The sequence below is a fragment of the Capricornis sumatraensis genome, chromosome 3, assembly GCF_032405125.1.
Source record: "Capricornis sumatraensis isolate serow.1 chromosome 3, serow.2, whole genome shotgun sequence".
NCBI lineage: Eukaryota > Metazoa > Chordata > Mammalia > Artiodactyla > Bovidae > Capricornis > Capricornis sumatraensis.
In genome coordinates, this window is record NC_091071.1 from 50,635,846 (window position 1) to 50,660,337 (window position 24,492).

Sequence of the window (24,492 nt, forward strand, 5' to 3'; positions counted from 1 at the left end):
GAAAATGTGCACATAAGTGGACTCATGCAGGTCAAACCTGTGTTGTCCAAGGATCCACAGTACACACACACATGCATACACGCATTTCTAAATGAAAGCTTTGCCATCTGACTTACTCAGTTCAGTTCAGTTTAGTTGCTCAGTCATGTCCAACTCTTTGCTACCCCATGAATCGCAGCACACCAGGCCTCCCTGTCCATCACCAACTCCCGGAGTTCACTCAGACTCACGTCCATCAAGTCAGTGATGCCATCCAGCCATCTCATCCTCGGTCGTCCCCTTCTCCTCCTGCCCCCAATCCCGCCCAGCATCAGAGTCTTTTCCAATGACTCAACTCTGCTTTAGCATCATTCCTTCCAAAGAAATCCCAGGGCTGATCTCCTTCAGAATGGACTGGTTGGATCTCCTTTCAGGCCAAGGGACTCTCAAGGGTCTTCTCCAACATCACAGTTCAAAAGCATCAATTCTTCGGCGCTCAGCCTTCTTCACAGTCCAACTCTCACATCCATACATGACCAGAGGAGAAACCATAGCCTTGACTAGAAGGACCTTAGTCAGCAAAGTAATGTCTCTGTTTTTGAATATGCTATCTAGGTTGGTCATAACTTTTCTTCCAAGGAGTAAGCGTTTTTTTTTTTTTTTTCATGGCTGTGATCACCATCTGCAGTGATTTTGGAGCCCCCAAAATAAAGTCTGGCACTGTTTCCACTGTTTCCCCATCTATTTCCCACGAAGTGATGGGACCGGATGCCATGATCTTCGTTTTCTGAGTGTTGAGCCTTAGGCCAACTTTTTCACTCTCCACTTTCACTTTCATCAAGAGACTTTTTAGTTCCTCTTCACTTTCTGCCATAAGGGTTACTCAAGGTCACATAAAACGTCAGCAAGAAACCCAGAACTATATTCCAGATCTCTATTCCTATACTGTGACTCCCTGAGTCAAGGGTACTTTTGTTTTTGTTCATTTTTGTTCTGTAATCTATTGAGAGCTCGGATAATCAGATACTGCCACTGTAGGATGGCAGCTTCTTGGGCTGTTATGTGAACTGAGTGCATAACAGAGCAGTTTGTTTCTGGCTTTAAGCATAATCAGAACAGTGTTATACCAAAGGGCTATCATCACAAGAAAATGGCAAGAGTGATCAGATAAAATGCATCTTTCTCTCCTTTCCCACAACAGAGTCGAATTTTTCATGATTCATCCTTACTCTAATTCTTAGTCTCCTCCTTTCTTTGGCCACATCATCAAACTTCTGGCAAACTTTTACATTAATAATACTTGGGAGCTTCCAGAATGCAAATAGTAAAACCATTAATGTATTTTGGGAAATATGCTTTATACTCTCAAAGTTGTTTTGAAACGCACACCCCTTCCCCCCCCCCCCCGCCCCCCCTGCCGGCTGGTGTTTGTAAGAGAGTTGAGAGAAGTTTGCTTGCTACCTTACTTATGGTTACATAAATGTAAGGCCCACTGAGTACAAAGAAGAACACGGGGAAAGAAAACTACCGGTCTTGTGAGGAGGAGCACTGGACTCCTGTGAGAAGAAACTGCTTTCAAAGATGGGAAAGCTAAGACAAAGCCAACACGGTGGTTGACAACGCCCTCCCAGTCACCTAGAAGGAATTCTCTATGCAGTCATCCTAGCAACAAAGTCCTGTCCAAAGTTAGGCCCCCAGCACCCAGACTGCAGTGAAGGTTCCTACTGCTTGTCAACCTTGCTGCTCTGAAGCCAAAGAAAGGTTGCAAATTACGGCACTGGAGGAGGAAAATACATTCTTGAAACTTCTTGAGTACCTCTTAATTCATTCAATACTGACCTCCAGAGATCCTGATTGGATAGAGCTAACTCTCATTATTCACAGTGATTATGTTCTACCCAATCACTGCCAACATGAATAAGTGATTACTGAACCACTGCCCCTAGGGGAACTACAAGGTTAGATTCCCATCAGCCTCTGGTCACATTTTTGTTAAACAGTCAATAAATAACCTTGTTTTGTGTGCATTTCTGTTTTAAAATATCTTGTTTAATACATACTGCTAATTCTTCAACGTTGGATTCACAGCCAAAAGCCCTATAACTGAAGCCTGAATGAAGCTTACATAACACACATTGTTTTTCTATGAGGAAGAAATTTTCCTTCAGTCCTACCACAGCCTTCTTGTTTAAAAATTGTGGGCAAAATATACATAACGTAAAACTGACTATTTAACCGATTTTAACTGTACAGTTCAGTGGCATTAAGTACACTTACCTTGCTGTACAACTGTGATCAACATCCATCTCCAGAACTTTTTGATCTTCCTGAATTGAAAACTCTGCATCTAATGAACAGTAGCTTTCCCCCATCATACCGCACTCTTCCTCCAGCCCCCCGACACCACAGTCATCCTGTGCCTAGGAACACAGACCTTCAACACTATGCTTGGGGGGCACTGTAAGCAACAGAATCACCCCCTACCTCCACCAAATGCACACAAAAATATAAAAAGCATGGTGGTATATCGATTGCAAAAAGGGCCCCTACTAAGTATGAGGGCTGAAACAAGAAAGAGAGTTGACTTGGTTGACCTCAACTGGGATCCTGTGTGTTGGAGGCCTCAAATTTTTCATTGTTCTGTGCATGTGCACAAATGCTTATAAAAGCACTGTAAGTATTGATTATGAAGTTAAGATAAATCTCAGCAAGACATAAATGTGCAAACGTGGGATCCATAAATAATGAGCACTGACCATATGGAAATGATAATCTTTGTTTCCTTTATCCCAGGCAGTAAGGAGAAAGCGCTCACAGGGCTACCTTACAACATTTTACTAGAGATCTAGCCTATGTCAGTAGGTAACTGGCAACTACAAACTGAAACAGTTCTAGTTCATGTGGAGGATAAGTTTAACCATAATCTCAAACCCCTCTGCATGAAACAAAGGCTAAGTACTCAAGTACCAGTTATCAATCACTTACCATATGACAGGCACTGTACTCGACAATTTACATGTATTATTGAATTACATGCCCCCAACACTCTATGAGGAAACTGAAGGTTAGAGAAGTATCTCATTCATTATTACACAGTGGCAAATTGAGATCTGAACTCAGGTCTATCCAACTCCAGGACCTGAGATCCCAGTTGCTACACAATTCTAATCAAGTTAAAAGGGAAAACAGATTTGATTTGCTCAGAAGTGTATAGGGGCATATGTTATGATTATAACATTACAAAGATTTATATGTTGAAAAATAAATTTACCAAACAAATAAAACTTTATAAGCCGGATCTAATACTGCTCCACAACAAAGACTATCTGAAATCCTTCAGGGCATCTGGTTTGTGTGTGGTTTTCCTTAATCTTTAATGATGGGCAAATCTAATGCATTATGTAAGGCCATTTTTTCTCAAGAGATGTAGATACCTCTTAAGAATTTGATGAAAATGCATTAACTTTTCAGGCTACTGAGTTGCATTTTAGTGCACTGAGGCAGTAAATTAGTGTACAATGTGCGAAAGTAGTGACCTAAAAAATAAATATTTGATATGAACCACTGCACTCTCTTGGGGAAAAAAGTAATGGATTAACTCTCTTAGGAGTCTTTAGCTTCCGCAAAAGTAGTAGGAAAAATAAATCTCCTGTGGCCTGGAAACAGCTTCTATTTCTTTCTGGCTATATTTTGTTTAGCTTTTGAATAGTTCACTTGATTAGACCTTGTGGCTCCCAAAGCTAAGGTTGAGAGTTTGATCCCTACAGAGGCCACTTAAATTTAGAGAACAAAAAGCCCCATTGTCTGCTCGCAGACCTTACCCCAAATCCCTGCCAGGAGTCTGCCCTCCGGTCAAATGAGAAACTTCAAAGGAAGTACTAGGAAGTGGCACAGTACTAGGAAGGAGAAAAATGTACCAGCACAGTAGTGAGAAGCAGAAAAATGGAACATAAAGAACACCTTTATGACGGTGTTCCTTTCCTTTTCTGTGTTCACAATGTTTGGATATAATTTACAGAGAGTAGGTAACTATGTTTTTTCTTTTACCGCTGGAAAGCTGAGGAAAAGTTTGTTACCCATCATAAAATTCACTATCTTCTAAGTCATTCTAAGTCATTCTAAGATCAAATTGCTGACAATATCCTCTTTGTAATAAACAATGAAAAAACACATCCTCTAAGCCATATTAATCTCCAACTTTGATAGGAAGTAACTTAATAGTAGTCAGTCGAAACTGAAATACAATTTTCATATGAATAAAAGATATTATTTAAAAGTAATTCCATGAGCAATTTAATATTAAAGTAGGATTTTCATTATGTGCTAAGAATTTATTCAGGGAAACAAGTTTCTCAAATTTTAGCAGAAAATCTTTTACTAGTATCACAATCTTTTCATCTAAGTCTTCCTGAATAAATCTGTATTTTCTAATTATACAAGACTAAAAATAATTTAATATAACGAATAAAATTCTTTTTATTTCAAATGCTTACTTAAATAGTATAAAATCATTTTATTTTCTGAGGGAAAAACATACCAACTTTTTAAGTATGAAGTGTAAATTAAGATTTATTCACTTAAATTATAATTTTAAAGTTTCACATATAAAGATGAATGAGATCTAAGTATATATGTTATTGTTACTAAAGTTTTTAATTTTTCGAATGTCACATACAGCCTTTATTATTCATAGATTTATTCCTTTTAAGAAGTAGTCAAATGAATCAGCTCACCCTTGACTGTAACAAAATACTGTTTGGTGACTTGTGACAGACAGGGTTTTAACCTCTGACAGTGAGATTCATTGTGGAGCAAGAGCCAATCACAGATCCCGACGACACTTGTCTCATCAAAGTTGGAATATAAAAAGCCACTTGGAATACAGTATAAAAGATTCACTGGTGTGGCAAGTTGTCTCTCAGACTGTGCAGGCATTAACGTTTGGCTTGGCGTTACTCAAAAGCAAAAGAAAAGTAAAAGGAAGAAGTAAGAACAAGGAAAAAGATTGTATTGATTTTAAAACCATGCAAAAACTGCAAATCTTTGTTTATATTTACCTATTTATGCTGCTTGTTGCTGGCCCAGTGGATCTGAATGAGAACAGCGAGCAGAAGGAAAATGTGGAAAAAAAGGGGCTGTGTAATGCATGTTTGTGGAGACAAAACAATAAATCCTCAAGACTAGAAGCCATAAAAATCCAAATCCTCAGTAAACTTCGCCTGGAAACAGCTCCTAACATCAGCAAAGATGCTATAAGACAACTTTTGCCCAAGGCTCCTCCACTCCGGGAACTGATTGATCAGTACGACGTCCAGAGAGATGACAGCAGCGACGGCTCCTTGGAAGACGATGACTACCACGTTACGACGGAAACGGTCATTACCATGCCCACGGAGTGTGAGTAGTTCTGCTAGTGCAGAGCAACGACTCTGCTGACTGCTGTTCTAGTGTTCATGAGAAACCGATCTATTTTCAGGCTCTTTTAACAAGCTGCTGGCTTGTACGTAAGGAGGAGGGCAAAGAGCTTTTTTGCAAGACTTCATGAGAAATATACTGAGACTGAAAGCTGCTACATTATCTGTTTCCTTAGAGAGCTAAAAAGCTAAAAATCAGAAATGAAATGCTTACATAGCATTCATGTTATATAGTTTAGTATGACAACTATAACATGTTTATGTTTTCACAGCTTAATGCTACCAAGGTGAAGGATTGGGAGATAGTAGCAGCCATGTGAAAAATTTACATGAAATTTCCTAATTGCATTTGGTTGCCTGAAATATGCATTTATAATAACAGGGTTTTTTTCACTAATAAAAGAGAAGGGAAGAAATCTCTAGATATTGAAGCCTATTTGGGCATTTGCTGAACACTTAGAATGACTTCTGTTATTTAAAACTATTTCCCATAGGGTTTTTATGTTCTTCATAGAGTATCTAATTTTGAAAGCTATTACAGTGGAAAGGATAAAAAAAAGTTCTTAATAAACTTAATGTATTAGTAAGAGCAATAAGGAAGTAAACACAGCATAATGATAAATCATGAGCCAATGAGCAGAAAATGCTAAGAAATAAACATTTTAATTGAGTAGGTTATGGCTTACAAAGTCCCACTTATACCCTGACCATGGTACTATTGTTGAGAGTACCTGGTCTGCACATATCTAGGAGGCACATGCTTAATAACCTTCTAAAATATTATTTTATTCCTCATAGGAGGGAGAACTATTACCTGTATGTAGTATCTATGTTGTTTCTGAAAGATAATATGTTTCTCATATTTCTGTTGCAGTCAGTTCAAACATATACTCAAGGAAAGGGAGACAGGCACCTCAACAGAGAAAGCATGACCAGGAAGATTTTTGTGCCATGTGTCTGCGATCTGGCTTTATGCTACCCACTTTAGACTGGACTCAGAACAGTTTCAAAATACTGGTTTTCTTATTAAGTAACTAGGTTATAAGGCAACAAATAAATTTCCTTAAAGACTGTGCTATCAGATAATCCTGGAATAGATTTGCCTTATTTATAAACAATCTTGAGAAAACAAAAAGGCAAGAAATTGCTAAGTGCTTTTGCTTACAATGACAGTCTGACCCTAAAGATAATGTTTTCTAGGTTTTGAAACAGCTTGAATACAACATCTAAATTTTGGTGCCAATTACCTGCTAGTTTTTAAATTTTTTTTCCTTTAAAAGGCTGTCCCAGCGCCCTAACATAACAGATGCACTATATTTTCTACTAATTCCCGAGGCTCAGTTAGTTGCTCACTGTGTCTTGTCCCCAGGTAATTCAGGCCTGGGGGAAGGGTTCCTTCCTCCAGACTGATTGGTACAGCTGCTCAGTAAGTGTAACTACTCAGATTCCCAAAGAATTCTAAGTGGATGTTCTTCCACAGTGTCTCTTGTTCTCTCTAATCATCATCATTTTAAAATTTCATCCACTTTTCATTCCTTAATAGAATTTTTCTTAGTCCACAGTTCTCTGGAAAGGAAGTAGGCTGCTCATAAACAGCTGAAAAAACATATACCTAAAAGATTTTGACAAGCTGTAATAATTGTTATACTTGATATTTTGCTGTTATGAATGAAATGCTACATATTTTTCCATTTTAAAAGACTAAATATGCACACATTATTCCAATTAAAAAAATGTTCATAGATTGACATGGAGGCATTCGTTCATTTTTCATAAAAATGATCTTAGTAACTTTTTTTCTTATTCATTTATAGCTGATCTTCTAGCGGAAGTGCAAGAAAAACCCAAATGTTGCTTCTTTAAATTTAGCTCTAAGATACAACACAATAAAGTAGTAAAGGCCCAACTGTGGATATATCTGAGACCTGTCAAGACTCCTACAACAGTGTTTGTGCAAATCCTGAGACTCATCAAACCCATGAAAGACGGTACAAGGTATACTGGAATCCGATCTCTGAAACTTGACATGAACCCAGGCACTGGTATTTGGCAGAGCATTGATGTGAAGACAGTGTTGCAAAACTGGCTCAAACAACCTGAATCCAACTTAGGCATTGAAATCAAAGCTTTAGATGAGAATGGTCATGATCTTGCTGTAACCTTCCCAGAACCAGGAGAAGAAGGACTGGTAAGTGATTACTGAAAATAACATGCTAAAAACCTTGTTATGTATTTATTCATAATGTGAATGAATAGTAGTGAAAAATAACTACCAGTTTCCTGTGCTTATAAGCCAGACAAAGGTACCTTACCCCGATGGTAGCCCTGTACCCAATAAAAGTAGGTGTCCCATTTCACACCCTATGAAAACTCTCTTGATACTTTTACTTTGCATGAGGATTTAAAAGAAAAAAAGTTATACCATGGTCCTTAAGTTTTTAAGGAATTCTTTTGAATTGAAATTGAAATATAAAATGCTTTCCATTGATGTGCTACATGATTATATAAATAAAAACATGAAGTCTTCACAGTGGATTCTAGTACACACTCAACAACACATTTTTTCCCCCAGAAGAGTGACAAATTTGTTAAAATTCTTTTGCTTAGTAAAGCAGAAAAGTAAACTCTAAAAGTTATAATTAAAATAAAGTGCTTTTACTTATAGAAATTAACTAGATATATGTTTAGGTTTATATACTATTAAATATACTATATTTAAGATCTCTCATGATAAATATGTTCCTTGTTTTATAGACTATTGATGCACTGATGTATATATGTGGATTACTTTGTGAATTACTCCTAATAAAATAAAAAATTTCAGGCTAGTTAACTTGTACTACCCAGCTATTTTCTGAACTGTCTTACTGTTCTTTAACAGGAGTTAACTTAGGTAATGTCAACTAATTTAATATAAAGTCAAACAGAAAATAATGCCTTATATATTATAAAAATTAATAAAAAACATTTTAAAATCTAGTATAAGTTTAGAGCTACTCACTCTTCTGGCTTATCTATGCTTGTATTTACTTCTGTTTTCAAAAACTTTTTTAATGTGACCATACTTTTTATTTCCATTTATTGATATAATTTACAACAAAAGATTATACTTGCAAGCTTTATAGTTTTTAAATGGCCTTATTTGTAAAGAATATCATATCTAAATGATATCTAAATGTAAAGCAAATCATATCTAAATGAAAACATATTCTTTAAGAGATTGTAAAATTTTCCAAGTGATCAATTTTTCTTTAAATATACTACATAAAATGTTATTAACTCTCCAAATGATGTTATTTTGTATAATCTTTAATACCAATAATTACCAGGTCTATTTTGATTTTAATATAGGATAAAAAAGAATGTGTTCTTATTCTAGGTAGCATTTTAATGATCAAAGTTGGTGACATGGCAGAGGTTTTAATTATTATTAAACAGATGACTAATAAGATGTATTCCTCAGAATTTTCCATATAAAAGGAAAAATGTCTCAAATTCATGAAAAGATTGGTGCAGGAGGAGGATTAGCAAATTGTTATTTAAATATCTGAATGGAAACATATTTTAGTGAAAGAAAAAAAGGGAATATCATTGTATCTTCTTCTGAATCTGCGCCTCTCTCTCTTGGAGTTGGTCTTTCCAACCCTATATACTTACCACTACCTTCATCACTCTACCTTCCTTTTTCCCATTACATCTGTGCAGTACTGGGTGGCAACTATTTTGTTTCGGTGTTAATATCCAAATTTCCCTGAACAAGACCAAGTGAATGGAGAATGAATGAGTATACCTATCCCTCCAGGAGTCATCAGACATATTTAGCCACCATATTTAATCAATAAGCAGGAAGACATAAGCTAGGCTTGTGCCTCTTCTTTCCTCCCTGCTCCTTTCTCTTCTCTTCCCCCCTCCCTTTACTGTCATCCATCAGTATACTCAGAGCATCTATTATGTGTCAGGCATTCAGATACTCAAACTGAGGAAAACAAGAATAAACAAGACAAAGCTCTGACCACAGGGGAATTCCTATGGCTCCTGTAGACTTCTGAGCCATAACGGAAGAATCAAGCCTAGCGTAAATGAAAATTCCTTAATGCTGTGCATTTTAAAAAGAGATATGACATAAGCAAAATGATTAGTTTCTTTCTTCAATAATGACTCCTTGCGGTAGGAGAGTGTTTGGGGATCTGTTACTAACTCTTCTTTCCTTTCCATACAGAATCCTTTTTTAGAAGTCAAGGTAACAGACACACCAAAAAGATCTAGGAGAGATTTTGGGCTTGATTGTGATGAGCACTCCACAGAATCTCGATGCTGTCGTTATCCTCTAACTGTGGATTTTGAAGCTTTTGGATGGGATTGGATTATTGCACCCAAAAGATATAAGGCCAATTACTGCTCTGGAGAATGTGAATTTTTATTTTTGCAAAAGTATCCTCATACCCATCTTGTGCACCAAGCAAACCCCAAAGGTTCAGCCGGTCCTTGCTGTACTCCTACAAAGATGTCTCCAATTAATATGCTATATTTTAATGGCAAAGAACAAATAATATATGGGAAGATTCCAGGCATGGTAGTAGATCGCTGTGGGTGCTCATGAGATTTATATTGGGTTCATAGCTTCCTAAAACACAGAAGGTCTTCCCCTCAACAATTTTGAAACTGTGAAATTATGTACCACAGGCTATAAGCCTAGAGTATGCTACAGTCACTTAAGCACAAGCTACAGTATATGAACTAAAAGAGAGAATATATGCAATGGTTGGCATTTAACCATCAAAACAAATCATATAATAAAAAGTTTTATGATTTCCAGAGTTTTTCAACTAGGAGATCAAATTCCATTTATGTTCAAATATATTACAACATATGCAGGTGAATGAAAGCAATTCTCCTTGTCTTCTGGTGAATTAAAGGAGGATGCTTTAAAATCTATTTCTTTACAGTTTCACTTAATATTTACAGAAAAATCTATATGTAGTATTGGTAAAATGAAGTATTGTTATATACCATTATTTGAAACATCCTTAAACACTTGAATTTATATTGTATGATAGCATACTTGGTAAGATGAGATTCCACAAAATAGGGATGGTACACCATATGCAAGTTACCATTCCTATTCTGATTGATACAGTACATTAATAGTTTATGCCAATGGTGCTAATACAATAGGCTGAATGGCTGATGTTATCAGGTTTATCAAGCAAAAAACATTCAGTAAAGTAATAAGTTTCTCCTTTCTTCAGGTGCATTTTCACACTCCTCACTATGGGCAATGGATTTTCCATAAAGAAAGAAAAATCATTTTTCTAGAGGTCTACATTCAATTCTGTAGCATACTTGGAGAAGCTGCGTTTAAAAGGCAGTCAAAAAGTGTTCATTTTTGTCAAAATTTCAAAATTATAGCCTGCCTTTGCAATACTGCAGCTTTTAGGATGAAATAATGGAAATGACTGATTCTATCAATATTGTATAAAAAGATTTTGAAAACAGTTGCATTTATATAATATGTATACAATATTGTTTTGTAAATAAATGTCTCCTTTTTTATTTACTTTGGTATATTTTTACAGTAAGGACATTTCAAATTAAGTATTAAGGCACAAAGACATGTCATGTAGGACATAAAAGCAAATGCTTATATTTTGGAGCAAATTAGTTGATTAAATAGTGGTCTTAAAACTCCATATGCGAATGGTTAGATGGTTATATTACAATCATTTTATATTTTTTTACATTGTTAGCATTCACTTATGGATTCGTGATGGCTGTATAATGTGAATGTGAAATTTCAATGGTTTACTGTCATTGTATTCAAATCTCAACGTTCCATTATTTTAATACTTATAAATATTAAGCAAACCAAAATGATTTAACTCTATTATCTGAAATCAGAATGATAAACTGATGGTATCTTACAAATTGTTAATTTTATTTTATAATTTGATAATGAATATATTTCTGCATATATTTACTACTTTTTGTAAATTAGGATTTTGTTAATCAAATAAATTGTACTTATGATTAAGTGAAATTATTTCTTACATCTAATGTGTAGAAACAATGTAAGTTACATTAAAGTGTTTTCACCTTTTTTGAAAGACAACAGTTTTAGGTTATAATGATTAACTCTAGATTTCTGGCTTCCACTTTATTATAAAAGTTTAAGGACTGAACACAAAAGTTTGGTTTAGAAATGTTAGGTCTGCTACTCTAGTTTCTCATGGGTGAAATTCCTGTTACATTGGTTCTGGTCAAGTTGCTTTAAAAACACAAAAGCAAGGACTAGTTACATCTGTTTCATTTCTCTTTATCTTGACCTGAAAACTATTTATATGTTTTCTTAGGTTCAATTTCCAAATGCATTGCAGTTGGCAAGGGTATATGGTCCTAGAGTTACAAGTTCTACTGAAGCCAAAGGGACACAGGGAAACTGCACCTTTTTCCTAACACTTAATGAGACTGACACGTTTATCTGAGTTTGGGGGAATACATTTTCAAATTGAACTGAGAAATAATTATGAAGTGCCTAGAATCCTTAGGTGCAACACTATTTATACATGTTTTTGAAATGAGCTCTCTTCTCCACTCCTGGCCAGTTTAATAACTTAGCTCTAAAGAAGTGACTATGTTTAATTAGCTGTGACTAATTCTCTCTGGTGTTCTGGTTCTTAAATAAATAATTTATAAATATGATAAATACAATTTTAAACTATATTACAGCAATTTACACTCATGCAAACAAAATGTACTACTTCTTCTAATTGTGATAATATTTAACACTGACAAGGCTGGAGCTATATGTGAGTTGCTCTTGAAGGGGTGGGGGGGCAGCAAGGAGCCAACTGTGGTGACGGGCTAAGGCCACTTTTTGGTTGTACATATCAGAACCTGCTTTTTCCCAGGCCATGAATATACATGACCTAAAAGTCTGGGTCAGCAGGTGCATTCACTCTCCTTAGGCTCTGGAGTACAAATAACTGGGGCACTTGAGCCCTACAGTGAGAAATGGGAGGAAGTATCCCTCTCAGTTTCCAAGGGCCCAGCCACAGGACTCCTCAATCTTTATACTCAGCCTTACTCATGGACCCCCAGGATCACATCACCAATCTCTTCACTTAGTCGTCCTTTTCAAAACCCGTAAGACCAGGAAAGAAAGCATCAGGACCAATTTCTTTTGTGACAAGACCTAGGCATTTCCCCCCACCCCTATTTTGCCAAAGTCATAGGAATGGCAAATGTGCTTTGGTAGTCTGTCTATGGGCACATCACTTTCATTTTCAGCACCCCAAGAATATTCACTTGTGACATGTGACACGAATCCCTGAAATTTTCAGAAAACATCATGTAAAGTTCACTGTAGTGTATCTGTTTTAGTATTCTGAATGTTTTGTAATACTTCCCATGCTTCTCACAAATTTATATTAGTTTAAAAGCAAATACAAATAAAAAACAAACAGAAAACCCTTACACACTCTGTGGCTCTTTTTGTATTTAAATTTATTTTTGCACTTCTCTATAGAACTTTAATTTCTTAAACTAAAAAGGCAATATTTTGACACTGACAGCAGATAAATTATAACTCAGTTACCCTACTCCCGCTAACAGAAACAGATCTGCTTCACTTTAAGCTACCATATACTCACTGAAGAATATCTATGACCCTGTTGGGTCTGTTGAAAACTAGGGACACCCTCACCAGGAACAAGAAAACTCACAGTTTTGCATATAATATCAGGGAGTTTAGGGTCTTCCTAGAGTTTATTCACAAAATTAATTTACAAACCCTTAGGAGGGATATCAAGTTTTCCTTGTTAAGGTAAAAAATTGTTTATGAAGTATTAAAATATGTTTATAAAGGCCTGGTTCCTAATTAATTGGTTTTAATTCTTAACTAATTTGAATGTTTGAAAAGGAAAATGAATATCAAATCATCCTAGATGTCTTAACATGACTAAGTGAAAGTCTCTCAGTCGTGTCTGACTCTTTGCGACCCCATGGACTATACAGCCCATGGAATTCTCCAGGCCAGAATACGGGAGTGGGTAGCCCTTCCCTTCTCCAGGGGATCATTCCAATCCAGGAATCAAACCCAGGTCTCCCGCATTGCGGGAGGATTCTTTACCAGCTGAGCCAGAGGGAAGCCCAAGAACACTGGAGTGGGTAGCCTATCCCTTCTCCAGTGGATCTTCCCAACCCAGGAATTGAACTGGGGTTTCCTGCACTGCAGACAGATTTTTTACCAACTGAGCTATCAGGGAAGGCTCGACATGATTAAAACCCTTTCTAATTGCCAATTAATAATTGGATAATCTTTAAGAAACATAGAATGTTTTATAACTTGACTAAAACCCTTGCTAATTATAAAAACATTCTATGTTTCTTTAAGATCATCCAATCATCAATTGGCAGGTCTGTGGCAGATTCAACTAGACAGCTGAATAAAAAGCACTTCAAATTACGAACCCACATTATTTTTTTGTGTCAAGAACAAAGTCAATAAATCATCAGGGTTCTGATGTCTGAGTATCAGAATTAGGCAGGCATGAGAGACATTACTTTGCCGACAAAGGTCCGTCTAGTCAAGGCTATGGTTTTTCCTGTGGTCATGTATGGATGTGAGAGTTGGACTGTGAAGAAAGCTGAGCGCCAAAGAATTGATGCTTTTGAAGTGTGGTATTGGAGAAGACTCTTGAGAGTCCCTTGGACTGCAAGGAGACCCAACCAGTCCATTCTGAAGGAGATTAGCCCTGGGATTTCTTTGGAAGGAATTATGCTAAAGCTGAAACTCCAGTACTTTGGCCACCTCATAGGAAGAGTTGACTCATTGGAAAAGACTCTGATGCTGGGAGGGATTGCGGGCAGGAGGAGAAGGGGACGACCGAGGATGAGATGGCTGTATGGCATCACTGACTCAATGGACGTGAGTCTGAGTGAACTCCAGGAGATGGTGATGGACAGGGAGGCCTGGCGTGCTGCAATTCATGGGGTCGCAAAGGGTCGGACACGACTGAGCGACTGAACTGAACTGAACTGAGAAGACCACATTTGCTGAGCACCTTTGCAGATCTGTGCTCAGAATCTTCCTCACATGGTCAATATAGGAGACATCACCATCCTCCCTTCACAGAAGAGAGCTCTGAGGAAGTGAGACACCAGGAGGCACCCCAGTGGCTGGTCTGGATTTGAACTCAGAGAAACCTGACATAATGATTCATTGCTCTAGTTACAACAATTCTTCAACAAATCCTAATGAAAAAGTGAAGGTATATTTTTAAATGTTTATACTTTGTAATATATCCTTATCTATATTCAGCATCGGTTTCTGCAAATGTTGTATGGCTGTATTTTGAAGTATTATGAGAAGGTAGAAGAAGAGCAGGTGACTAGCAAAGCCAAGAAACATAACATACAGAGAGAGAAGTGGGTCAGTGTCAGAGGGTATGAGAGCCGCAAGAGACCTTGGAGCCCATCTAATTAAATATGACAGAAGTGAGGTCTAAAGAGAGGGTTGCCCAAAGTCATACATTGAACTGGTTCCTAAACTGAAACAAGAGTTCTGCAGTGCTGGAGGAGAGTGGATTGTGGGTCAGAGTGAGAAGAAAGATTCCAAGAGGCGAAACGCAGGAGAGATACGAAAGGAAACAGGCTCTGAGTCTTCGTTTGCTGGCTGAGGAATGTCCATACTGGGCACTAACTAAATATCCATGAGGTGAAAATGATTTACATGTATCTAAATAAATCTCTTATCAACTGGAGATTTTCTTGGACAAATAGACTCCAAAGGGAAATCTATGGCAGTATGTCATTAAAACCACTACTTTACTCTGCACAGTAACACAAATGAACAATATCTTTCAAAGTAATGATGTAATTTCATCTTCATAATGCTTAAAGTATTATTATCATGCCCATTTCATAGAGGGAACTGAGGTTAAAATAAATTAATCAAACCACCCAAGGAAATATAGCATTTATATTTGTATATTAATTATATAAGAAACAGAAATCTAAGTCAAATGTTAAATTTGTTTGGTCATTCATTCCAATAGTACTTATTAAAAATGTAGCATGATAAGAAATTTTATTTAAGGAAATTTGCTGTATGACTCAGGGAACTCAAACCTGGGGTCTATAACAACCTAGAGAGGTGGGAAAGGGTGGGAGGTGAGAGGGAGGTTCAAAAGGGAGGGGACATATGTACACCTATGGCTAATTCATGTTGATGTGTGGCAGAAATGAAACCAATATTGTAAAGTAATTATCCTTCAATTAAAAATAAATAAATTTTTAAAAATCATGCAAACAAAATTCCATTTAAAATATCACATGATCACTTTAAAAAATAAGACACATGAATACTACCCAGTAATATAACTAGGAAATTAAGCCTTAGGCTAAAATATGATATGCAAGTCATGACTTGCCTGGCACATGACATATAGTGTTGAAATTTCATTTGCACGGCCATTCAGTTCCAGTTTACACATTGCAAAACATATCAAAGTAAACTATACTAATTCTGGCCATCTCTGAGTACAATGTCAAGCAATGCAAAGTGCTACTAAATTTAGTTCATTCATGCCCAGATGGAATTTTGTACTCTTTAAAAAATTAATACATGTTCATTAGAGAGCATTCTTTTATAGCAAGATTATCTTTGCTACCATTTAAAACACTAGATAGATTATTTACGAATACTTTACTAGATTATCTGTCAAAATACCTCAATGAATGTCACATCCTGTCAACAACACAGAATGTTCTTGAATGTAAGACTTTATGTATGAAGTTGTCTAATTTATCTGATAGGTATAACATATACATGTAATAATGATAGACAACTCTCCAATAATCTGTTACAATGGTTGAACAGTTCACTTTAGCTACTGTTTAACATTACATTAAATGTTCCTGATACAGAAATACATAGTTTTGTCAATGAAACAAACAAACAAAATATAGCCTTTGTCTTTTCACTGATTCCAATTTTGCATTACTTCAAGATAGAAAAGTTTTTTAAATAGTACAGTGCTATTATTTAGGCTCTATAATAAAGGTAATTTTTATTAAACACACATATATCAACTTTCTTGAAAAACAGACTTTAATATTTTCTTTTATTAGTTCTGCATATCACTATAGATAAATCACTATTCACTGGAATCAATTTATCTAAAACATATTTCCAGATTCTGATCTTAAGGAGATCTGTGGAGCATTCTTCCAAGAAGGGCCAACAGATAAATTTGATTCCATTAATCTTAAAGGTCAGCTTTAGGCAAACCAAAAAAATGAAGAGATTAACCTACTAATTCTTATCTTTAATTTGTTTTCCTAACCATTCAAGACCATTCTACTAAGAAATTTTTTTTTCCTATAATGTTATGTTCTTTTACTTCCCCTAACATCTTATGAAGGACCCTATTCAGAACAAAATCTGATTATGCGGTTTTGGCCATGGATCCTCCACAGGACTTTCCCATATCCGCTCCCACGGACACTAACTCTAAGAAGCCAAACGTCTCTTGGCTCTGTTCCCATGGAACTCAGAATTTTGGCATTACCTCTCCACTAGCCAAAAACAAGACATGTCAATACAGGAACGTTCGCCTACATCATAACATCAGATCTTCAAAATGCTGAGATAGGATTCTGAAAGTGAAAATCAAGCATAAAACACCAATTTACTGAGCAGACTGAAGTGACTGTGGGAGAAAACCCAAACTGTTAAATGGAAACAATAGGGCAGTCATTGAGGCAACTGCTTGGCTTGAGCTCCAAGAATATCTTCCTGAAAAGCTGCATACTTCTCAGCAACTCGAGAAACAGCCTGAGTTATGTAGCTGCCTGCACCCTGAGGAAAGGAGCTACTGGGGCCATCTTGGGCCCTGAACCAGGCCAGGTGCTCTGGGATAGAGCAAAACAGACCAAATGAGAGCATTGGTTGCTACTTGTAGACGTTCCCTGGCAGCAAGTAAAATTGTCCCAAAGTCTAGAATCTATCAGGACCTATAACTTATGAATTAGTGAATTACAGTTCCTTATAGTTCCAGAGTCATACACAATTCCAAGGAAGTTGCATAGGACTGATGGGAAGCTAGCTGGGCTCCCATCTACCCACAGGTCAGGATGCATCTCTGTGACTGAAATAACTTGCACCAACTGGGACTTTCCTGGGGGAAGACCCTACACGGCAGTGCCAGCAGAGCTCTCTCCTTTGCTGATAGGGGAGGGTAGACTGTGACTAGTGAGCCCCACCTTGCTTTTACTAGATGTTTGAACAAGCAATCCTTGTACTGGCCAAAGAGAGCAGTGTTATTTCAGGCAGAATTTGTGCCAAAGGCTGGAATATGGCTTTATACCTGTTGATACAACATGCATTGTGTTGACACACTATATCTGGTAACCAGGTACATTACCTGGTTAGTATTCTTGGGCCTCATATATCCTGTTCAGATTGGCAAGAAATAAACTACTCATGGAGTCTTGGACAGGAGGCATGAACATTTATTTACAAGGGAGAAGTACATTATATAGATATTAGTATCTCCACTTTTAAAATGAGGAAGTTGAGGTTTAGAGATGTTTGTGACCAAGTGACTAAGACAGGTGCAAACATGATGAGAGAAATACAAATACAGAACTAATACAACACTGTAAATCAACTATACTTAAATTAAAAAAATTTAAAAATTACAAAGGGTCCTACTTAAAAAAAAGGGCCTACTCTCCTTGTTATGCAAATAAATAAATAAATGTAAAAAGAGACATACTAAATGGCATAAGGAACTATACTCAATATCTTGCAATGATCTATAAAGGAAAAGAATTTGAAAAGGAATATGTGTGCAGTCACTCAGTCATGTCAACTCTTTGCGACCCCATGGACTGTAGCCTGGTAGGCTCCTCTGTCCATTCTTATCCAGAAAAGAATACTGAAACGGGCTGCATTTCCTTCTCCAAAAAAGGAATATATATAAAAGAATTCAGCCTATGAAGTAGGGCATCAAAAAAGATCACTGTCTAAAATTTCTCTTTCCATCAAATTCATTTGCATCATAACCTCATGAGATCTTTACAGGATAGGATATAGGAATAGGTTCTGGCTATATATATATATACATATATATATGCGCTGCTAAGTCACTTCAGTAGTGTCCGACTCTGTGTGACCCCATAGACGGCAGCCCACTAGGCTCCTCTGTCCCTGGGATTCTCCAGGCAAGAATGCTGGAGTGGGTTGCCATTTCCTTCTCCAATGTATGAAAGTAAAAAGTTAAAGTGAATTTGCTCAGTCATGTCTGACTCTTAGCGACTCCATGGACTACAGCCTACCAGGCTTCTCTGTCCATGGGATTTTCCAGGCAAGAGCACTGGAGTGGGTTGCCATTGCCTTCTCCATATATATATATATAAGAGCATGCACACACACACACACACACACACACAAATTGAATCACTATGCCATACACCTAAAACTAACACAATATTGTAATTCAACTATACTTCAGTTAAAAAGGTAAAACAGCCAAAACCTCCCAAATGTAGAAGTAAAGTTATTAGTTCAGATGTGAAACTATTAGTTCAGACGTGAAAAAATAGATTTTCTAATTGTGAAACTGACATCAGCTTTTATCTCAAGTTTCCTATGCTATATCACCATTTCTGCTCTATAGAGGCACTGTGATATCAATGGGACCTGCTCTAATAATGCTTCTCACCTCCACAGACCTCAATCAGAAAATGATGAACAATATACCCCTACTCTCAAGTATCCAAATTTAGAGGATGACTGTAACGTGTTTCTCTTCTCTACGTCTAGCTCAGCCTATGAAGTAGGGCATCAAAAAAGATCACTGTCTAAAACTTCTCCCTTTCCATCAAATTCATTTCCATCATAAGCTCATGAGATCTTCATGTGAGAGGATATAGGAATAGTTCTAGCTATCTGAATCCATTTACTAACACTTTATATTTCATACCTGAACCCTAGACCTTTGAACTTAAAATTTTTCTAAATACCTTTTTTATTGATTCTGATCTGAAAAGTACCTTCTATAAACAATTTAACCTTTTAATAAATTATACTGTTCATTCTAATAATAAAAATGTAAATTAAAATTATATACTTGTTTCACAACCTAGATGTCCATCAGCAGATGAATGGATAAGAAAACTTTGGTACATGTACACAATGGAGTATTACTCAGCCATTAAAAAGAATTCATTTGAATCAGTTCTGATGAGACGGATGAAACTGGAGCCGATTATACAGAGTGAAGTAAGCCAGAAAGAAAAACACCAATACAGTATACTAACATATATATGGAATTTAGAAAGATGGCAATGACGACCCTGTATGCAAGACAGGAAAAGGGACACAGCTGTGTATAACGGACTTTTGGACTCAGAGAGAGAGGGAGAGGGCGGGATGATTTGGGAGAATGGCATTCTATAATGTATACTATCATGTAAGAATTGAATCGCCAGTCTATGTCTGACACAGGATACAGCATGCTTGGGGCTGGTGCATGGGGATCACCCACAGAGATGTTATGGGGAGGGAGGTGGGAGGGAGTTTCATGTTTGGGAACACATGTAAGAATTAAAGATTTTAAAATTTAATTTAAAAAAATAAAAATAAAAAATAAATGTAGGGGAAAAAAAAAAACCAAAAAAACAAAACAAACAAAAAAAAATTACATACTTGTTTCAATGCCATTCTCCCAAATCATCCCACCCTCTCCCTCTCCCTCTGAGTCCAAAAGTCCGCTCTGGGGTTCAGGATTGGGAACGCATGTACACCCGTGGTGGATTCATGTCTATGTATGGCAAAACCAATACAGTATTGTAAAGTAAAATAAAGTAAAAATAAAAATTAAAAAAAAATTACATACTATACTTTCACCTACAAATCCACTAAATTTTTATATTAAAATCTAGTGTTATTAGTAAGATGATCAGCAATGAACACTCTAAACATTGCCCATAGAAAGGCCCTGACCAGCTGCCTTCCAATATTTAATAAAATTCTTAAAGTTTCTACAGAATAATTTTAATTCTAAAATTTTATCTAGGGCTTCCCCAGTGGTTCAGTTGGTAAAATTTTATCCAAGAAAAACAAAGATTAAAATATTTACATGAAATCACAGTGCTATTTACTATTTTTAAAACTGGAAGTTATGTCTCCAGCAATAAGATATGGTTACATTGATTATGATAGATAACAATAGCATGTTTGCATGATAAGTTGTTTCAGTCATGTCCAGCTCTTTGCAATCCCATGGACTGTAGGCCCTCAGGTTCCTCTGTTTATGGGATTCTCCCAGCAAGAATACTGGAGTGGATCTTCCTGACTCAGGAATTGATCCTGCATCTCTCATGTCTCCCGAACTGGCAGACAGGTTCTTTATCACTAGCACCACCTGGAAAGCCCTTAACAATCGCATATTAAAATTTAAAGACAAGCTGAGGACACAGCAAATACCATGAGGATGAAAATGAGATGCAAAAACAATCTAAGTCTTCACTGATATTATTGAGATACTGATCTTACTGTACCTAGAGCTGCCTTACATCTGGACTTATATAATTGATTTTTCTACTGTTAAAGCCATATTTGAATTGGGGTTTCTGTTATTTACAGCTGAAAGGATTCCAAATGAATAAATATGTATATATAGCATGTGTGTACATACAAGGTACATATGATTATCTTTAATTTTAGTAGATGTTGCCAATTCTGTGCTCTGTAGAGATCGAACCAATTTATATTTCCACTAATAATGCATGATGTTACTATTTTCCTGCACCCTCATCATTCTTATTTCTGGCATGAGAGGTAAAAAAAGGTATTTGATCATGGTTTTAATTGCACTTTTTTCTTATTTTGAGTTTGGTTAATAATCTTTTTATATTTAAGGATTAATTGTACTTGTTTTTCTATTAATTATTTGCTTTTATCCTTTGCTTATTTTTTCTATTAGGTTGTGAGTATTAAAACAAAACCCGCATACTTAAGAAATTAGCCACAACCGGGGAATTACCTGGTGGTCCAGTAGTTAAGACCATGGGGTACAGTAAAAAAAAAATGAGCTATAACTATTTATTCCCAGATTATCATTTGTCTTTTGACTTGTGGTTCCATGTTTTTTTAAATATAGAATTTAAAATATTTGCATGATGCTACATATTTCATCTTGTTTTGATTTCCATTTATTTTCTTTTTGGTCATTCTACGCAACTAACAGGATGTTAGTTCCCTGACCAGGGATTGAACTTGGGCCATGGCAATGAAAGTGCCAAGTCTTAACCACTGGACTGTCAGGGAATTCCCTGGTTTCCAACTGTTGGTCATATTTAGAGACTTCTACAGTATATGTTTCGGAGAAGGCAATGGCACCCCACTCCAGTACTCTTGCCTGGAAAATCCCATGGACAGAGGAGCCTGGTGGGCTGCAGTCCATGGGGTCGCTAAGAGTCGGGCACGACTGAGCGACTTCACTTTCACTTTTCACTTTCATGCATTGGAGAAGGAAATGGCAACCCACTCCAGTGTTCTTGCCTGGAGAATCCCAGGGATGGAGAAGCCTAGTGGGCTGGCGTCTATGGGGTCGCACAGAGTCGGACATGACTGAAGTGACTTAGCAGCTTAGCAGCACAGTATATGTTTATATTTTTTTAATATATTTTTTAATGTTATAATTTCTTCTAACACATTTATGTCTTGTTAATTACTTCTGAAATCTTTAATCCAGCTCAACTTTATCTCATCATAGTGTGAAGTAGGAATCCAATTTATTTTTCTTCAGATGACTATCCATTTGTCACCATTTATAATACTATCTTTCCCCTAGTGATTTGGAATGTGGAATGGTGCTTAGTGGACACTTGTTCTGACCACATGGATCCTTATATCCTAAAAGTCATCTTTAGAGAATTTAGCAATAATACATGATCCTAATGTCAAAGCAGTCACTTGCTCAAAATCGAACTACAAACAAGTACAAATGAATATGAAAACAGTAGCATGATTGATGACAACACGGTTTCTGTCCAATCAGATATGACCAGATATATTTATGCGTATTCATATTACTTCATTTATTCTGTCAAAAATTTAAGTCTACTATTGTCATATTTTAATTCCTGCTTCACCTTAGGTATGGCATACCTAGTCCATAACAACCAAGTCCATCCAGGACAATGTCCTTTACCTCTACTGAAGCCAAAATCCCTTTCTCCCATAACTCCAGAGGAAAAAATGACACTTCCGTCCTTCCTCAGTCACAAAAAAATATTCTCAATCATTCAGCCTCCTGAAGGACCAATATTGTCCCTCAGTGTCATCAGAAGAGGAGGGCAAGAAAACGATTGTCTCTGGTATTTTTTCTCTGAAATAACATATTAATTCTGTTCATATCTGTGTGATATCCTATCAAGTTTTACCCATCCACTGAATCCTAATCCATACCACTGCAGGAACTGAAGAGGGAGGAGAAGAATAAATCATGGTTCTTTCTCAAGGAATGCACAGGCGAGTGAAAGCAGAAAAGCACACAGTCAACTTTAATAAAATGTGACAAATGGTTTCCACAGGGTGCTGTGGGAAAGAAGAGGAAAGTCATCTCACCATACTGGGAGTTCCCTGAAGACTTAAAAGGACAAATTGATGGTAGATGTCTTTGATGATGAATAAAAGTCTGATGGATGAGTAAGGAGAAAAAGACAAATGAGGAGAAAAAAGAAGGAAGGGCATTCCAGAACAAAGTCCCCTCCCACAACACATATACACATGAATGCAGGCATGAAAGAACATGATGATTGCCAGGCCCTGAGAGTATTTCAGAATGGCTGGAGGGGGAGGGCCTTGGACAGTGAGTGACAAGCCATGAGGCTCTAGGGGTAGACCGAAAAGACTGAACCAGGACATGCTCTGTATGTCTTTCTATGGAGCTTGTACTTGATACTGTCAGTGACGAAAGCTAGTGAAACATTTTAAGTAGGGAGCAACATGGTTAGAGGTAAGTTAAAAAAAAAAAAACACTTGATTTTTTTGAGCTTTCCAACAGGTTTTTATTTTTTGCTTTATAATCTATTACAGCGTTTGAAACCTAAAGAAATACATTTTTTCTTCAAATTTGGATGTGCGTATAAATATCACTTGTCTGGACTCAGCACACTCTATGTCATGATGTTTTGACCCACATCTGCTCCAAAATTACGAAGCTTTGTCTGTTTACCCATGGACTCTGAGAACATGGAAAACAGTAGCAAGAGAAAATAAAAAAACATTTTAAACAACGTACTTAAAATTTTATTGTGCCAAGTACCTCCCTTTCGATATCTGACCAAGCCTCTTTATCCCTTCTCAGAATAGTGATTTAAATTATTTTTTGTTTAAATAAATGGCTTTAAATACATAATTATAAAATATTTAAATGTGTCATATAATAAAACCTGATAGCACAGAAACTTACTAAAATGAGTAACCTCTAGTAGTAGAAGTAGATTTACAAGTAGTGACATGACCAAAAGGAGCTGATATCCAACATACATAAACAGATCACGTATTTCATTATCAAAAAAACAAACAACTTGACTTTTAAAAATGGGCAGAAGACCTGAATAGACATTTTGTGAAGAAGATACACAGATGATGAACAGGTACATGAAAAAATGCTCAACATCACTAATCATCAGAGAAATGCAAATCAAAACCACAGTGAGACATCACCTCACACCTGTCAGAATGACTGTCATCAAAAGATCATGGGCAACAGAGGCTAATGAGGATGTGGAGAAAAGGGAACCCTTCCACACTGTGGGTTGGGCGTGCACATCGGTTCGGTCACTATGCAAGACAGTATGGAGGTTCCTTATGAACCTAAACATGGATCTATCAAATGACACAGCAATTCCACTCCTGAGTATATATCTGGAGAAAATAAAAACACTAATTTAAAGATACATGCACCCCCCAAATTCATAGCAGCATTATTCACAGTTGCTAAGATATGGAAAAACCTCTGTCCACTGATCGATAAATGGATGAAGATGATATAATATATATAGATACAATGGAATATTGGTC

At 36.6% G+C, this 24,492-nt stretch overlaps 1 protein-coding gene and 1 non-coding gene across 2 annotated transcripts; one reads left to right on the forward strand and one right to left on the reverse strand.

Annotated features, from left to right (window-relative positions):
* The first annotated feature begins 5,003 nt into the window (after positions 1 to 5,003).
* On the forward strand, positions 5,004 to 9,993 carry MSTN (myostatin). The gene is made up of 3 exons (XM_068968342.1): positions 5,004 to 5,376; positions 7,208 to 7,581; positions 9,613 to 9,993. Exons 1-3 carry the CDS (start codon positions 5,004 to 5,006, stop codon positions 9,991 to 9,993), a joined length of 1,128 nt encoding a protein of 375 aa, XP_068824443.1.
* An 11,664-nt stretch (positions 9,994 to 21,657) lies between these two features.
* On the reverse strand, positions 21,658 to 21,729 carry TRNAE-UUC (transfer RNA glutamic acid (anticodon UUC)). Its single transcript has one exon. It is a non-coding gene; the product is annotated as a tRNA-Glu (tRNA).
* Positions 21,730 to 24,492: the final 2,763 nt, after the last annotated feature.